Consider the following 15,984-nt stretch of genomic DNA (forward strand, 5'->3'; position numbering starts at 1 on the left):
GTTTTCCATATCCCATTCTATCAACCCCAAACTGAGCATTAAGATCTACTATCATGATTATATTGTAACATGGTGGCGGGTAGTTGGTGAATAAATAAATACACCACTGCTAGCGTTTACTCTTAATATTTATTAATTAACACTAATTACTTACAGAGGCACACAATTACACCAGTCCACACTCTCACTGCTCCACAGTCATTCTTGCTTTCACAGCCCATGCACAACATTTTCACAATCCCATACAATGTACACCGGCAGTTTACTCCCAACAGTCTTTGTTTACTGTCCCTTTGCTGATCCTATGTTGAATTCTCCCATGTTGCACCAGACAGCACATTCACTTTACAGCAGCTGGACTGATAGACTTGACTCCTTGACAACAGACAGGCATAAGAAACTCAGTTCCACGGACAGAACACACAGAGACTGTCATACAGACTGCCTCATCACCTCAGGCTGAACCTCAACTCGAACTGTCACTGTCCACAGCGGCACTCTTCGACAGCACTTCTCCGAGACTGACCTGACTGACTGCACTCCTGAAGCATCTGGCCCACATTACAGTAAATGGGATGGTCAGTGGTTCCAGAACAGTGTAGAAGCTGGATACACCCAGAAACCTGTCAGGGCCCTCAGTTGTCTCGGTTTCTGGCAATTGCTAAAGGTTCATGGGGAGACAACAGAGAGGCTGGCACATCCCATTATAAGCCTTTCCTTCCTGGAATGGACACGCAGGAAATGGCCAATAGCCCAACTGTCACATCGCTTGCTTCTGGGTGGGTCTAGATGAGCTTGCCCCTCTCAGCTGGAAATCAGTATGGTTGACACCATCACAATATTTTCCCCTCCTATGGAAACTTCCGAATTTTCAAGGAAGGCATCTTTCTCTTGCTGGGCCCATCCAGACTGCTGTACATAGACCTGAGCAAAGGTCAGTCTTCGTTTTAATATTTTTCTGCACTTTAATTGTTCTCTCACTGACATACTCTGTCTGAAACTTTATCAACGTTCGTACTGGTGACAAATCCTACACCATTTCATGCTTCTTTCCGATTTCCATGCCAGAAGCACTTGTATCTTTTTTTTTTTTTTAAATGCCTTTCCCTTTCCACTTCGTTTTCCCCATTCCTAGGATCTCCATCATTCTTTTTCCCCATGAGGTATAGTTCTTCACGATTGGCATTAAGGGTAATGGTGTTGAACTTCCCAATTCTAGTCTTTTTTTGTCTCAGAGTTGTTTTTCTCTTAGCATATTTCTGCTAGTTATCATCAGGGTTATGCCATCATTCATAGCAGAGCTTTGCAAAGATAGTGAAGTATTTGTGGTTTCTTTTTGGTTTTCAAGGCTCTTTTTAGTTTGAAAGCCAGTGCAGTTACTCTCCTGTTCGCTTGCTGGGCTTAATACTAGAGATTTTCTAGGGGCATTTTCTCTCTCAACCTTTGATAGTCCTCTACCAAACCTGCACGGCAGCAGGTCCTCCTCACAAGATTGTATCATGTACACCTCTAAAATACTGTTCATATTCACCATTTGCCTGAGTAAATCAATCTGTGAACACTTCGACAGTTCAGTCACATAAATACTAATCATTCATCTAAAAAAACATAAAGTAAATGAAGTCTTACAGCAAGCAGATTAACAATGGTTACATAATTCTTGTTATTGTGCGACTTCACTCTGTAATCTGAATTCTCATGTTTTTTCTTTCTCCTCAGGAGGACAGAAGATTGAATCAACTTGGTAAACCAGCAACTAACAAGATAGCCATGTTACCTAAAGTTCTGTCCCAACTAAAGAAACATGATCTTCAACTGGCCTTCATCGAGCACAATGTGTTATCAGTATTAACGGACTGGCTGGCACCAATGCCAGACCGCAGCATGCCATCTCTCAAGATACGTGAAAATGTTCTCAAGCTGCTTTGGGAGGTATATTTCGTAAAAATCTCAAATTAAACATTGATATTCATTTTCCCATGCTGATAAAATTATGCAGTATGACAAATTTCACAACACTTGTCAGTGGTAAAATAATTGTCTGAGCACTTTCTTTCTTGTGAATAAAGTAATTCTCAGCACTGAACTCTCATCAGGAACACATGGTCTTTGCCCTTTATTAAGCATTTATGGTTAGAAAGCTTATAGTATCAAGCTACGTTAATGCCTGCAGGAGAGTCCAACCAAAGATAGTGAAACTGAAAAATAGTGATTCATGTGGTTTATGTTGGAGTTGCTTATCTTTGACAATATTTTGTTCATAGTTCCCTGGAATCAGCCAGGACACATTAAAGCAGTCTGGGATTGGAAAGGCTGTAATGTACCTGTACAAACATCCTAAGGAGACCAAAGAGAATCGAGAAAAGGCAGGAAAACTCATAAACGAATGGGCCCGCCCCATCTTCAATCTTTCTACTGACTTCAAAGGTACATCTGGAATATTCCTTAAATTCTGTGTTTGTAAATTTTGATCTTGTTATAAAGATAGTATATAAAAGTTCTCAGGTAATTCAATATTGAATGTGTAATTTCGTCATGAATTATAACTTTCACCTTAAGATGAAGAGCAGGATAAAAGGAACATCATTAAAATTATGCATAAACATGTATTGTATTTCTGCTGGTAAACTGGGTGAGTTGCCTGTGAGTTTGCATCCAGGAGATAGTGGGTTTGAACCCCCTGTTGGCAGCCCTGAAGATGGTTCCCCTGTTGGCAGCCCTGAAGATGGTTTTCCATGGTTTCCCATTTTCACACCAGGCAAATGCAGGGGCTGTACCTTAATTAAGGCCATAGCCGCTTCCTTCCCACTCCTAGGCTTTTCCTATCCCATCGTCCCATCGTCACCATGAGACCTGTATGCGTCGGTGTGACATAAAGCCAGTTGTAAAAAAAAATCTGCTCATGTACAGTATGTATCTAAACACGTGTAACAAACGTCGGGTGGGGGGGAAGATTCCTGGGATCAATACAAGAAAAATCGTTCCTATAAACAATGTCCTGCAATACGTTGGTATTGAGGTACAGACGATGTTCATTGTCACAATCATACTGATATTCTATCGCCCGTTGTCCAGTTTGTTCACCTACGAGGTTACATTTGGGAGAGATGGCATCATAAACTTGCATAACACACACTCATGTGGGCAGTTGAGTATCCCCATGGTATTCTTCTTTCGGTGTCTATCCGATTCGGATGTTGGCGATCATGATGGCTATTTTTGTCTTGTTTGTGGCAGAGCGGAACAGTTCAACTGATGACATATTGCACCAGCCTCTAAGATTGTCAAGCCAAGATATTCTTCTTCTTCCAGGACCTCTTTTGCTGTTGATTTTCCCCTGGAGTATTTTTTGGAGTAGGTTGTATCTATCTGTGTCGCTAACTATCAGCAGTGCTTTGGATGCAATGCGCGGTGAGGTATTATCCATGATCAACTGATCGGCCCATATATGCTACCCTGATGAGTGAATGGACAAGTGTGGCTGATCTTGAGGGGCACTTCTTATACTACTGGAACATGTGGCGCTAGTAGTTTACTACGCCATGTGGTTCATGCAAAATGGGGCTCCAGTGCACTTCATCATTTGTGTATACCTGTTTTGGACACCTTCCCATGATTTTTGATCGGCATTGACGTCTATTGCATAGACCTGCCCAATCTCACGACCTTATTCCACTGAACTTTTATCTGTGGGGGGACAAAAAGTGCATTGTACACTACTAGAGTTATCAGCAGCCTGAAACAGCATATCACTTAACACCTGTGCAGCTGTTCAATAAGACCCAGGTATCATCGAGCAGATTTGCCAGTCCATGATGAGGCTGGTCATGGCAGACACTTGAAGCATCTCCTGTGTTGTACAGTACTGTCACTCTGTCGCACGTAACTCTGTAACAAGTATTGAGAACGTATGTTCATAAGGACCTTTTTTCTTGTTTTGATCCCAGTAATCACTGTCCAACCACCAACCCCCAAGGTTTGTTACGTTTTAAGATACGCCCTGTAATTGTACAATATGGTTGAATGATTCAAACCGTTAATCCTACAGATATCTAAAAATGGTATTCAATTTTATTTTCGGAGTTTCTTGCCTTTTATTAATCCTTAGTTATTATCATAATCATTTGAATTTTTACATTCATGACTAAATGTCATTAAATTTATTATGTATTAAAAGGAAATTCACTTATTGGTTAAATGATCATGGAAACATAATCAAAACATAATGGTTATTATCAAGATTATGTCGAAATATTGATGAAGGAAGACATTGCTTTTCTTTCCATTGATGTTTCTTGGTATCTTATTTCATACAATGGATTGTCACCCTTGGACCTGGTTTCATCAACACATGTTAAATATATACTAACAAGTAGTTAGTTAATACGGAGTTAAAAATTTAACATCTTGTTAGGTTTCTTGCGTTTCATCAAACTTTTCTTGTGAAATGTTAACTAATCAACTGTTAACTCCCAATATTGCGAATCAAGGAGGCAGTGGTACAAACATGCTGTTTTACAGCGCGCTCTGATGCGCTTTTGTTTGAGTACAGCTATAAAATATGACACTTTAAGTGAGATGGAAACATGGTTCTAATTTTTCCTCCTTCGAAAAAGAGTTGTTAATTGAATTAGTTAGTAAATATATATAAGTTACCGAGTGCAAGCGCACACATGGCTTGATGATAAAAGAAAAGGACGAGTCGTGCGAGAAAGTACGTCAGGGTTTCAATGGGGTTAACAGATACTTTCTTAGCGGGTATCCACTGTCACTTAACAGAATCACTTCGTTAATTGTCCCCACTTCAAACTGTGCTTTGATATGGGAGTTGTTAAATGTTGTATTGTCGTGTGCAGAACCAGACCACCTAGCAAGTTTATCCCTGATTTGGAGGTTAAGCTCACTAATCACCTGAACATTAACATTAACAGAGAAATATCCCTTCCGATTACGATATATTTCGGCCCAGTTGCCTCCAGGTGATTGGATTGTTACATGTGTGCAATCTATTGCACCTGGAACAAACACCAGGAAAACAGCTTATATCAAAGAAGTCGCGGATAATTTGCTGACTGAAGGGAATGTTATATACCTCCTTCTCATGGGTGCTATTGCTGCAGACACTCGACAAACAACTCTACTAACAGTGGCTTTAGAAATTCCAGCATTGTCTCCGGCGATTATGTGAAAAGAACCAGTAGCAAAAAATCATATCATCAGTACCTGCAACATTGGAGAAAGAGATAAGTTTCTCGTCGTAGGATATTCCAGCCTCTCTCAAATTTCGTCAACAACCTTAGTAACGACTATTTTCGATAACCTGTATCTATGAAGAAATTCTGCATCCGTCAAATTTTCAAAGTCATTACGTCGCTGAACTCTTCTTCGATCAGGATTATTGTGTAAAAAATCTAAATAGAGCAATTCTGCATCTAAAGGGAGATTCACAGCAGCCATTTTAGAACAGGTTGCTAAATACTAATGTTAGCCATTTAACATGGGAAATGGCTGATGTTAACTTTAATCCGCAGTTTAACATATCATCCCTGTTCTGCCAAAACGGTGAATGTTACAATGCTCTTTCTATCCATTACTTCCCTTAAGACTGGTTACGCCTTCCAGCCACATACTTACTGTACCATACTGAAGGAATGTATGTTTGCATGACATTTACCCGCTCCTAGAGTGTGATGTATTTAAGGTTCATTTTCCTTTACACACACGCATAGGAAAATAAACTCAACGGAAATTGTTCTGATGGAGCGCATATCAATATATGGCTGGAAGGCGTGACCAGTCTTAAGGGAAATAATGGATAGAAAGAGCATTGTAACATTCGCTGTTTTGGCAGAACAGGGACGATATGTTAACGTTAATGGTTGTTGATGAAACGCAAATTTTCTTAAATCGTATGTTAAAATGATTTAACACCTTGTTAAGTACTAACATGTGTTGATGAAACCGGGCCTTACTGTTGCAAAGAGGAAGCAGAGTACTTAGTAGTAGTAGTAGTTAATGTCGAACTCAGGACTTAAAAAAAAAAAAAAAATGTTTTAGCTATGAGTAAAGAAGAACGTGTCCAGAGAGACTTGGAACAGATGCCCAAGAGGCGACGAGTGAGTGAGGAAGAAGAACAGTCTTCCCAACGAGATATCACAAAGGCTTTGGCTTCAGGAGAAACTGATAAGTACGGATTTTTCTCATATTGTGAATTTAATAAAACAATCTTTTAATTGCAATTTAGTTTTGAATATAATTTGATGTGTGGTGAGCTGGTGACGGAGGGTATTTACAGCAAAAACTGGTTAGGACGATTTTGTGGGGACCGAAAAAAAGTTTCATAAAGAAGGAACGTGCTAAGAAAATTAAAAACAGTTATGTTGTTAAATTTAAGGTTAGACTTGAACGTAAAAATAATTACGATGAAAACAAAGATAATTATTTACAATTATAATTAATGAAATAAATAAAGAAATAATACATTTTAAGAACCCAACATAGTAAAACATCAGGGAAAAAGTTCTTTAAGATGCAAACTATACAAGTCGCTTACAGTTATGTCTAAAGTTATCATAGTAATGTCCTACATCCTGGCGATTTGCACACGTTTCATGTGGGGATTAGCATCCGCTTTCTCAATGAACTTTAATTTTTCATCATTTGTATACTGTCTAGCTTTCTTCTCCATAACTGAATGTCCTCCAAGCAACAATGCATAAGTACAGTAGGCCTAATTTATGTACGTTGTTACACAATTCACTTACGAACATAAAATTAAGCACCAACACGTCAGCTGTATACCTACATACAGTAGGCGTAATTTACATACATTGTTACAAAATGCACTTACAAACACAAGATTAAGCACCAACACGTCACACGAGCTACTGTAGCGCGATCCAAACAAACACACACCCACATCAAAGACTGGCTTGAGACTGACATTCCCTGCAGCCGTAGTCCGACACTCTAGGGCCGTGAAATTAAGTTCTCTACCAAATTCCAACCCACGCCAGTCGTCGCTGGTGCATGGTGCGCGCAACGTGGCCGGTAACGCTAATTTAAATTTCTTATGGTGGTAATTGCGAACATACTAAAGGGTGACGTAAATGTGCTATCAAGGTTTCTTTAATGTGTATTTAATAGGACATGAACTGGGACTTTGGAATAATGACTTAATAACCAGGGAAACATACTAGAGAGGGACGCCTTACCAGTTTCAGCTGTATGTAGCTATGAATTTTTAAAAGCAAATTTTTCTTCCAACTTGTCAGTTTATCTACAGTAGAACCTTGATTATCTGTTCCTGAAAAGTGCACTTTCCTGAATTATATGTTCAGAGTATGTCGTCCCTTGAGCGTCCTAATTAAATCGCGTTGTAAAAATCCCGCATTATCCGTTCCTCGAAACGATTTCCCGAATCAACCGTCCAGAAATTTCAGTCCCATCAACGCTAAATCCTCGATCAAGCGTTTTTCAAGAAACTGTATCTTACAAAAGGACTTCTACGGCATACTTATAGATTTTTGCGTTAACGCCCCGTCATTGCGATAACTGGAAAAACGATCGGTGGTGAACTTGCCTAAGGGACCATCTTAGCATCGCATTCAGGTGGTATTGTTTAGAGAATCCTCGGAAATCATAAAGCAGAGAGTGGCCACGACAACTGGAAGGAGACAGAGCGCATTTCAACCGCTCTACTTGAAGACGGAACGAGTTTCGTCAAATGTTCTTATTTGTAAAACGTCCACGTATGTCCAGGGTTAGATGTTTATGTTTTTACTTTTTTCCATTGTAAGCCGAACAGGTTTTCAGCACTTCCCGTAGGGCACTGTATAGTCACTGGGCTTTCAGACACGAATCGAAACTGCTCCTTCTTAACACAAGTCCAGTTTATCGTATATGATTCTGTTATCAAGACCAGAATAGATGTCGCACCTTACGTACTGTATGTAAAACCATGGGAGGTCTTGTGATTGCCTATTACTGTTTTGTTCCTAATATAAGACCGGGAATTTCACGCTTTTGTGTTAAACTGCAGTCGTTTTTATTTGTGTACGTTTCATTTAAAAAGTTTGTGTCATTTCCCATTCATACTGACTTGTGCAGCGAGTGCACTTTCCAGCTGAGCTCAAGGCCACAAATAACCGTAATTTCTGAAGTTATGATTTTTTTTTTTTTTTTTTTTTTCCTCTTTCCAATTTGACTGTGATTAGTGACTGGCAGAATTGAATATACAGTAATGGATTTGTGAACTTTTGAGAATCGATACTTGCATTTGAAACCATATTCTCGGGTTCAAAATAACCTGCAAATATCGATGTAGGTCTATTTTACGCGGTACAAGATTTCCAGAAATTGACTACGAACAGTACACTGGTGATCAGATTACAATGGAAGATTAAGAAAAGAGGGAATTTTGCCGTCATGTTGGGCACTTTTTGTATCTAATGTGCTTTATTTCATTAGATTAGAGAATTAAAAATTACTTGTGGTCAATTGTTCTTTGGCTTGGTATTATTAGATTTTCGAAAAGTTTGGCTGGACAAAGTTGCTGAATTGGAAGAAGTTTTCACGGAAAACTGACAGATTTCCCGGTAAAACTGGATATGAAGTATCAAGATTTTAACTCGCGTACCGGTAATTAATGTTTGAAGCCAGTCCCGCGGTCTTAACTTGCCTGCCTGTCACCTCAAGGCCCGGGTTCGATTCCCAGCCAGGTCAGGCATTTTTACCTGGATACAAGGGCTGGTTCCAGGTCAACCCAGCCTATGTGATTACCTCTAATTGAGGAGCTATTTAATAGTGAGATGGCGACCCCGGTCTAGAGAGCCAGGAATAACAGTCATGCTAACCACCTCATTATCTGCAGGCCTTCGGGCTTAGCAGCGGTTGCTTGGCAGGCAAAGGCCCATTGGGACTGTAGTTTGGTTTAGGAGTGTTTGTAAGATTGTAATTGTACACATTTCATTTTTGCAATGTTTAGCCAAGTTGTTGATGGTTTTCATTCATTCCCGCATTTTCCATTTTACAGTGTTGTATTTTTTTGTTCGTTGTCCCTCCAAAAACGGAAAATCGAGGTTGCACTGTACTCATTGCAGTGCTACCAATGATTTGAAAACCAATGATGGCTTCATGTCAGCCCCCTCATTGTAATGTTATCAGTCATTTGAAAACTGGTTAATATTTACTGATTTCCTTATAACAGTTAGTTCTTTATTAATGAGGAAGTAGAAGATAGATGTGTTTTCAATCATCTTAGATGATGTAGTTTGCAGAGAAGTTCTTTAAAAGAAGGTGGGAGCATGATCCAATTATATACGGTTGTTTGGAGTATGGTTTTCTGTAGTCACTTCCTAGTTTGAGACCCCACCTAATTTTTTGCAGCTGTAAAAACAGAGGTAAAAATGATAAAATAAATGTTTAATAAAAGCATATGATAAGTCAGCCCCAAGATCTAGGGCAGCTCATACTGAGGGCTTGCTTATGGTGTGGGAGCAGGGCAGAGGTCATAATGCTGCAACTATGCAATAGTATTCTGTGGCACTGCTCAGGTTGAACTGTAATAAGTAGTGGATTTACGTCCCTTTGCAATATGGACACTGATGCAGCTGACAGGTGCAAAAGGAGAAGCTTTGAAAGTTGAATTCCAAGGATTGTTTCCTTCCCACTCCTAGCCCATTCCTACTCCAATGTCACCATAAGACCTATCTGTGTCAGTGTAACATAAAGGAAATTGTAAAAAAATAAAAAAATATTTGAAAGTAAAGTATCTTTCTCAACCGATGGGTGAAGGTTGAGATGTTTGAGATATGGTATCGTCATTGCCAAAAAGAGATACAGTATAATATAGAGCAGCCCTTAACAACCCAAGAGCTGGAAGTAGCACTCAAGGAGCGGAAGAATTGCAGGGCCAGTTTTCGCAGAAATGTAGAAGTATGCCAGCAACACGGCTTGGACCTCTGTACACATGGCTCTATCAAAAATTTGTATATCAGAAAAATTCCCCAAACACTAGACCATGGCTCTATTCCACCCACTCATCAATTACACAACATTTGACTGTTTTAAAACAAGGAGGCTTCAAAAAATGTTAACTGACATTATTACCCCACTACGATAATAAGTATGAGTAGAACGTAATGCCACTGTCTAACCTAATCCTAAGGTGACCAACGTATTTGGGCAGATGATTTTCTTTGGTGGGATGATGGTCCCCTCAGTGTAGGAAATGACACTGGAACCCATCAAGCAGCATCCAACCCCAGGTTAGGGGTGGCTGCAAAAGGCATCTGGACTCCATGTTAGGAGTGGCATGATCACCTGCTGGCAGTAGATCAGAAATGCTTTTGGGAGTGGCTACCCCATCGTAATAACATTCTTAAATGAAAGTTGCACTTTTAACACATCGGAGACAGAGGTCAAGTGTTCATCAGGGTAGGGTAACAGTGCAGACCGACTGTGTCCGAGACTGACACGGGCCCTTGTATTCATTACATTGTCAATGTAGCCCGAGCTGGAATTGTTCGGAAGCTATATATACCACTTCCTAGAACTTTTATAACAGCTGTACCGTGCACTCGTGTTCTCTGTCGCCATTTAGCAGCTTATTTATGCATGTGTGCACTTCTGAACACCATGCTTACAGCTGCTCAAGGTGCGCACTTTAACTGTTTTGTTTACATCATCTGAATAAATGTTTAGTCTATCTGCAATTTGTAATTTGTTTCTGCTATCATCAGTGGATCTTGGAATGAAGGTGGAATTGTAGAGATGTTAGAAGAGGTTTTTGATGACAGTAATTCAGAAAAAGAGATAGATGATTTGGCTCCAGATCCTGATTTCGACCTTCATGTTTATCATGGGGAAAGCCATCACTTACATGGCTTCATTCAAGTTAAAAGTGGTGAAATTTGCGGAAACAAATAACAGAGCAGGGAGGCGTGAGATTTTTGTTCGTGAAAGACGAGCGAAGAATTGGAAAAAGCAGCAAGTGGTCCAAAACAGGGCAAGTGTCTGGGTGTTCAGGAAACATTACTGGAATAGGTCAGAGAGAGCGGTTGCAGTGTGTTTCTCACAAAATGTTACAACTAAAAACCTGGAAAATTGCTCAATCCCACAATATTCTGGGAAGCTTATTCAAGGCAAGTCGGCGGTGGGGTGTTCTGTTTATGTGGTGTAATAACCTTGCATTGGGACAGAAAACTTCCTTGTGCCAAAAACTGCTCCAATAAAGTTAGTTTCACAGGCATGTGATCAGGTTAAGGCAGCAGAACTCGAATCTACTCTCGCAGATCGGCATTACTAACCAAACTGATGAAATGTTATGTTACCGCTGATGGCCGTTAACTACTTCCATACATTATATTTAACACAAACATTACTGGAGAACATCACATTCCCAACTGGTATCCACGAAATGAAGATGAAACTAGCCACTCTGCTTGTGATTCCAAGTAAATGTTTGTTCATCAGCAGAGGTTTCTTAATGGCATGGTACTCTATGATTATATTGTATTTTTTTCTCCCATGTTTTTAAAATATAAACAATCTAGCCCCTGTGCAAGTGAAAGTGTTGGTAAATTACAAATAGAATATAAACTAATAAACAGCCTCCTTGTACAGTTTTAATCTTCCCTTATTTTTCGTACATCTGTAAAGAATTTGAAATCTTTTGAGTGCATCCAGTAAAATATTTTGTGAGATAAGTTCAACAACACAGGCAACATTACTCATTTCATGCAGTATGCATTACCGCATTACTGATTACTTTGATATGTTCTTGACAATATCATATCAGTAACGTACCGGGCGAGTTGGGCGTGCGGTTAGAGGCACGCGGCTGTGAGCTTGCATCTTGGAGATAGTGGGTTCGAATCCCACTGTCGGCAGCCCTGAAGATGGTTTTCCATGGTTTCCCATTTTCACACCAGGCAAATGTGGGGCTGTACCTTAAGGCCACGGCCGCTTCCTTCCAACCCCTAGGCCTTTCCTATTCCATCGTCGCCATAAGACCTATCTGTGTCGGTGTGACATAAAGCCACTAGCAATAAAATATATATATATCAGTAACGTGACAATCATAAATGCGTGACGCACTGGCAGCTCGGGACGGGGGTGCGATCGAACTCGCAGTGACCTTCATGACAATGCACAAGAAAGCCAAGGCTGAATCTCAGACCATGCACACAAATAAGCTGATGCAAGAACACAGCGCGCACATCTCGTAATAGTTCATCAGGCTCACTACAAATTTGACATCAGATTTGCAGTATAGAAGGAAAAAAAAATTATTTTTTTTTTGCTAGTTGCTTTACGTCGCACTGACACAGATAGGTCTTATGGCGACCATGGGACAGGGAAGGGCTAGGAGTTGGAAGGAAGCGGCCATGGCCTTAATTAAGGTACAGCCCCAGCATTTGCCTGGTGTGAAAATGGGAAACCACGGAAAACATTTTCAGGGCTGTCGACAGTGGGGTTCGAACCTACTATCTCCCGAATACTGGATACTGGCCGCACTTAAGCGACTGCAGCTATCGAGCTCGGTGGAAAAAATTTGTGATTGAAGTTAATTATACTTGCCTTTTGTCATGATGATGTGCAAGAAAGCTGGTCAAAACTTGTCATCACCAGGCGAGTTGGCCATACAGTCAGGGGTGCGCAGCTGTGAGCTTTCATCTTGGAGACCATCCATCGTCGTCTGCGGTGAGTTGGTCGGCACATACTTGAGAGAGACTTGTTGTTGTGGCTGCAGGCTAGCACTGATGGAAACTAACTGACAAGCACGTGTTCAACGTTTTGCCAGATGATACTGCACCACATCTGTTTCTTGTTGCTATAATGGTCGTGCCTGTTAAGTTTCTGCTGCGAATTGTGCTTCTGCAATCTTTGTACGCCATAACTTCCAAACATTGATTGTACACCAATGCGGGGTTTTACAGATAAATGCCCTTGATGGGTAGTAGAACAGACATATCTTCGTATGTTAAGCGCACTTCCAGTCGGTTTTAGCCGTTCGAGCTGGGGTACTTCCCTCGTAAGTGTGGTATTGAAAAAAAAGACCACTTCACAGTCACAAATACAGATAATATCTGTCTTGTGAAAGTGTTTGGTCATGCATATTTTGTACTGGAAGCCATTTGTACCGCAAAGCATGTCACAATGTATTTCAGGTTATAGTTAGTTTGCTTCCAATCTGTCGTTAACATGGCGTCCGATGAGTAGAACTCGCTCCATATTTCTCTCCTCTTTTGTTGTCTTATGTCCAGCAGTTTCACTGAGTTACAAGTAGATAGCAGCAGGTATTCAATTCCGAGGTCCCCAATAAGAAAATATGCCCTCATTAATTCATATGCCAGTCTTAAGGCAGTACAATAGGAAACACTTGAAAAGGAGTAGGTTGGCCTTCCAAACAGAACTCCTCTTCATCTGTGAGTCCATAGGTGACTGTACAGTCCAATGCAGGAGGCACACAATTTGGTGCAGAGATGGCAGATAGTCCCAGGTAGAACACTAACTGTTCTCCTATTTCGCTCTTTTCTTCTTTTCTCCGTTACGTGCCATGATGAACTAATGATCACCAGGATGAACGGTTGAGAGCTAAGCTCTCCTAGCTGTTAACATCAATATGGCACATCTTCATGTTAGCCTTAATTACATTCCTAAATCGCCTCCTCCGACCTCCCAAACAACATTTACCCACTGTTAACTCAAAGTAAGACATTTGCTTGGGAATGCGATTATCGGACATGCAGATTACATGCCCTGTCCATCATAGCTGACGTCTTAAAACCATGGCTTCTATACTAGCGGTCTGTGCCTCTGCAAGTACACCGACATTTGTATATTGCAGTACATTTTGATAGGCTAAGGGTAGCTTTCAGGAAACAGAATAAACGCAATGTTATGCACTTTACAGAAAAATTTACTTCTAAGGAAGAGATATCATATGGTTTTAAAAATAAGAGCATTTTTGAAATGGGAATTTATGAGTGATTATACTTTTTGATATACATTTAGCATGACTATTGATTTCTAAAGGCATCAACAATTGAATATTAATTAGCTCAAAAGGGTTACATTACCATTTGAATGAATTCAAACGTGGTTGGGTGATACTAGGATGTGAGGCTGACAGCAGTGCCATCTCTGAACACGATTGCACGCTAGGTCGCTACTCATATCCGTACCAATGAAAGAATAACTTTGTGCATTTTGCAGAGTAAACATGCATAATATAAAGCTGATGGGTCCTTGCCTGACCTTGTTCACAAAAACGTGTTATGGAACAATGATATACAGTAGAACCCTGGTTAACCGAACTTCGCTTAACCGAACTGCTCTTGCAAAATTGTATTTTAATATTTTGTTTTTACCCTCTCGTTCTTAGCCATCTATATTAGTAATTACCTTGCTATATGTGCTGAGAACTACTAGCCAAACCCTATTTTTATATTATGACTTATGCCAGATTGCATGTGTAGCATAAAACAAAACAGTTTCTTACTCTGTAGTTCATTCCACGATACACTTTTCTTGAACAAGCAGGAATTACTATTACTGTATTATTATCATTAATATTACTACTGTATTATTCGTCAGGAAGATTATGTAGATGACTCCGACTTTGACAATAGCAGTTCTGAGAATTGAGTTGCATCAGATGATGGATTTAATGCATAGGAGGTAAGATTGATTTCAAATTTTTATTAAAATACAGTACCACAAGTTTTAATTACAGTACTGTAATAAAATTACTGTATATAGTATTCAGTTCAGTAGTAACAAAAAATTGTTTCATTATTTCAGATTGCTTTGCCCTTTGTTGAACAAAGCAATGAATCTACACCAGCTGATGTATGGTTGATTAAACGGTGGCATGACATAGCTGCACGACAGCGCTGCACCAAGAATATTCAGAAGAAAATCACTGATTTTATACAATGAGTGATATTATGTAAACATTTTTATGTTCATATACAGTATGCACCTTTGCTTAGCATTTTTTTTGACATTTAACCTCCGAAAATATTTAGCATTTGTCATCCGAAAAACGCGTCAACCGAAGTGGCTCTGTCCCGTTTATTCAGGATATACTGGGTTCTACTGTATTTAAGCAGTTGATATACATGTAAACATAATTAGAACAGTAACAAGCATAACAGGTGTAGGGTTTACGTAAACTGATAGAAGTTATTTTCTGTGCTGAAATGAATACCCAATGGTTCATAATATGAGAGAGGATTTTGCAGCATTCCGTGTGCGTATCAAATATGTGATTTTTCGCATCAAATCACTTTACACTTGTGATGACATGTGAACATAACAAGAAATTTGGTCTTCTTGCTACTAATGCATATTTTACAAACACGTAAACGTGAGTTTACACCATTCGAAGCACTTGCAAATGGTGCTCATGATGTCATTCTACTGGAGCAGTCCCACTCTTTGATCGGTTTTCCCATTCTTAATTATGATCATTAAATTACACTGACTGGCATAAAAAAGGTATGTACTGTACTTAAGTATACAGCTCACATGTTCATGCTTAATTTATGTCCTATTAAATACAGGCTAAAGAAACCTGGATAGCACATTTAGTACCTTTGTAACATTCCCACCATAAGAAATCTAAATTTGCATTACCGGCCACGTTGCGCGCATGATGCACCCAATAAGCGACGACTGGCCAGGGTGAGGATTTGGTAGAGAACTTAATTTCACGGCCCTAGCATGTCGCCCTACAGCTGCAGGGAGCATTAGTCACGAACCGTGTTGACATAGTCATCTTTCCCACAATAGAAGCTACTGTGTTGTCCTTTATTCGACGTCGAAGTGTAAATGTGGAGTTTCAATGAAGTGATTAACACACAGCGGAATGGAACAGTATGCACACTTAACGAGGGCAACATGTAGACTTACTACATTATTTACCATGTTCCCGCATTGCAATAGTCCAAACTCAAATGCCACGGTGACAATGTT

General features: G+C 39.9%; 1 protein-coding gene across 3 annotated transcripts in view; it reads left to right on the forward strand.

The window, feature by feature from the left end:
- The window catches only part of LOC136877389 (protein IWS1 homolog), a 194,554-nt gene that overhangs the window by 148,101 nt on the left and 30,469 nt on the right, over positions 1-15,984 (forward strand). For all 3 annotated transcript variants that reach the window (XM_067151389.2, XM_067151390.2, XM_067151391.2), the window contains exons 7-9: positions 1,720-1,932; positions 2,265-2,427; positions 6,058-6,187. In XM_067151389.2, the coding sequence (XP_067007490.2) occupies positions 1,720-1,932; positions 2,265-2,427; positions 6,058-6,187 (506 nt within the window). The remainder of the gene's footprint in view (positions 1-1,719; positions 1,933-2,264; positions 2,428-6,057; positions 6,188-15,984) is intronic.

The sequence above is a fragment of the Anabrus simplex genome, chromosome 7, assembly GCF_040414725.1.
Source record: "Anabrus simplex isolate iqAnaSimp1 chromosome 7, ASM4041472v1, whole genome shotgun sequence".
Lineage (NCBI taxonomy): Eukaryota > Metazoa > Arthropoda > Insecta > Orthoptera > Tettigoniidae > Anabrus > Anabrus simplex.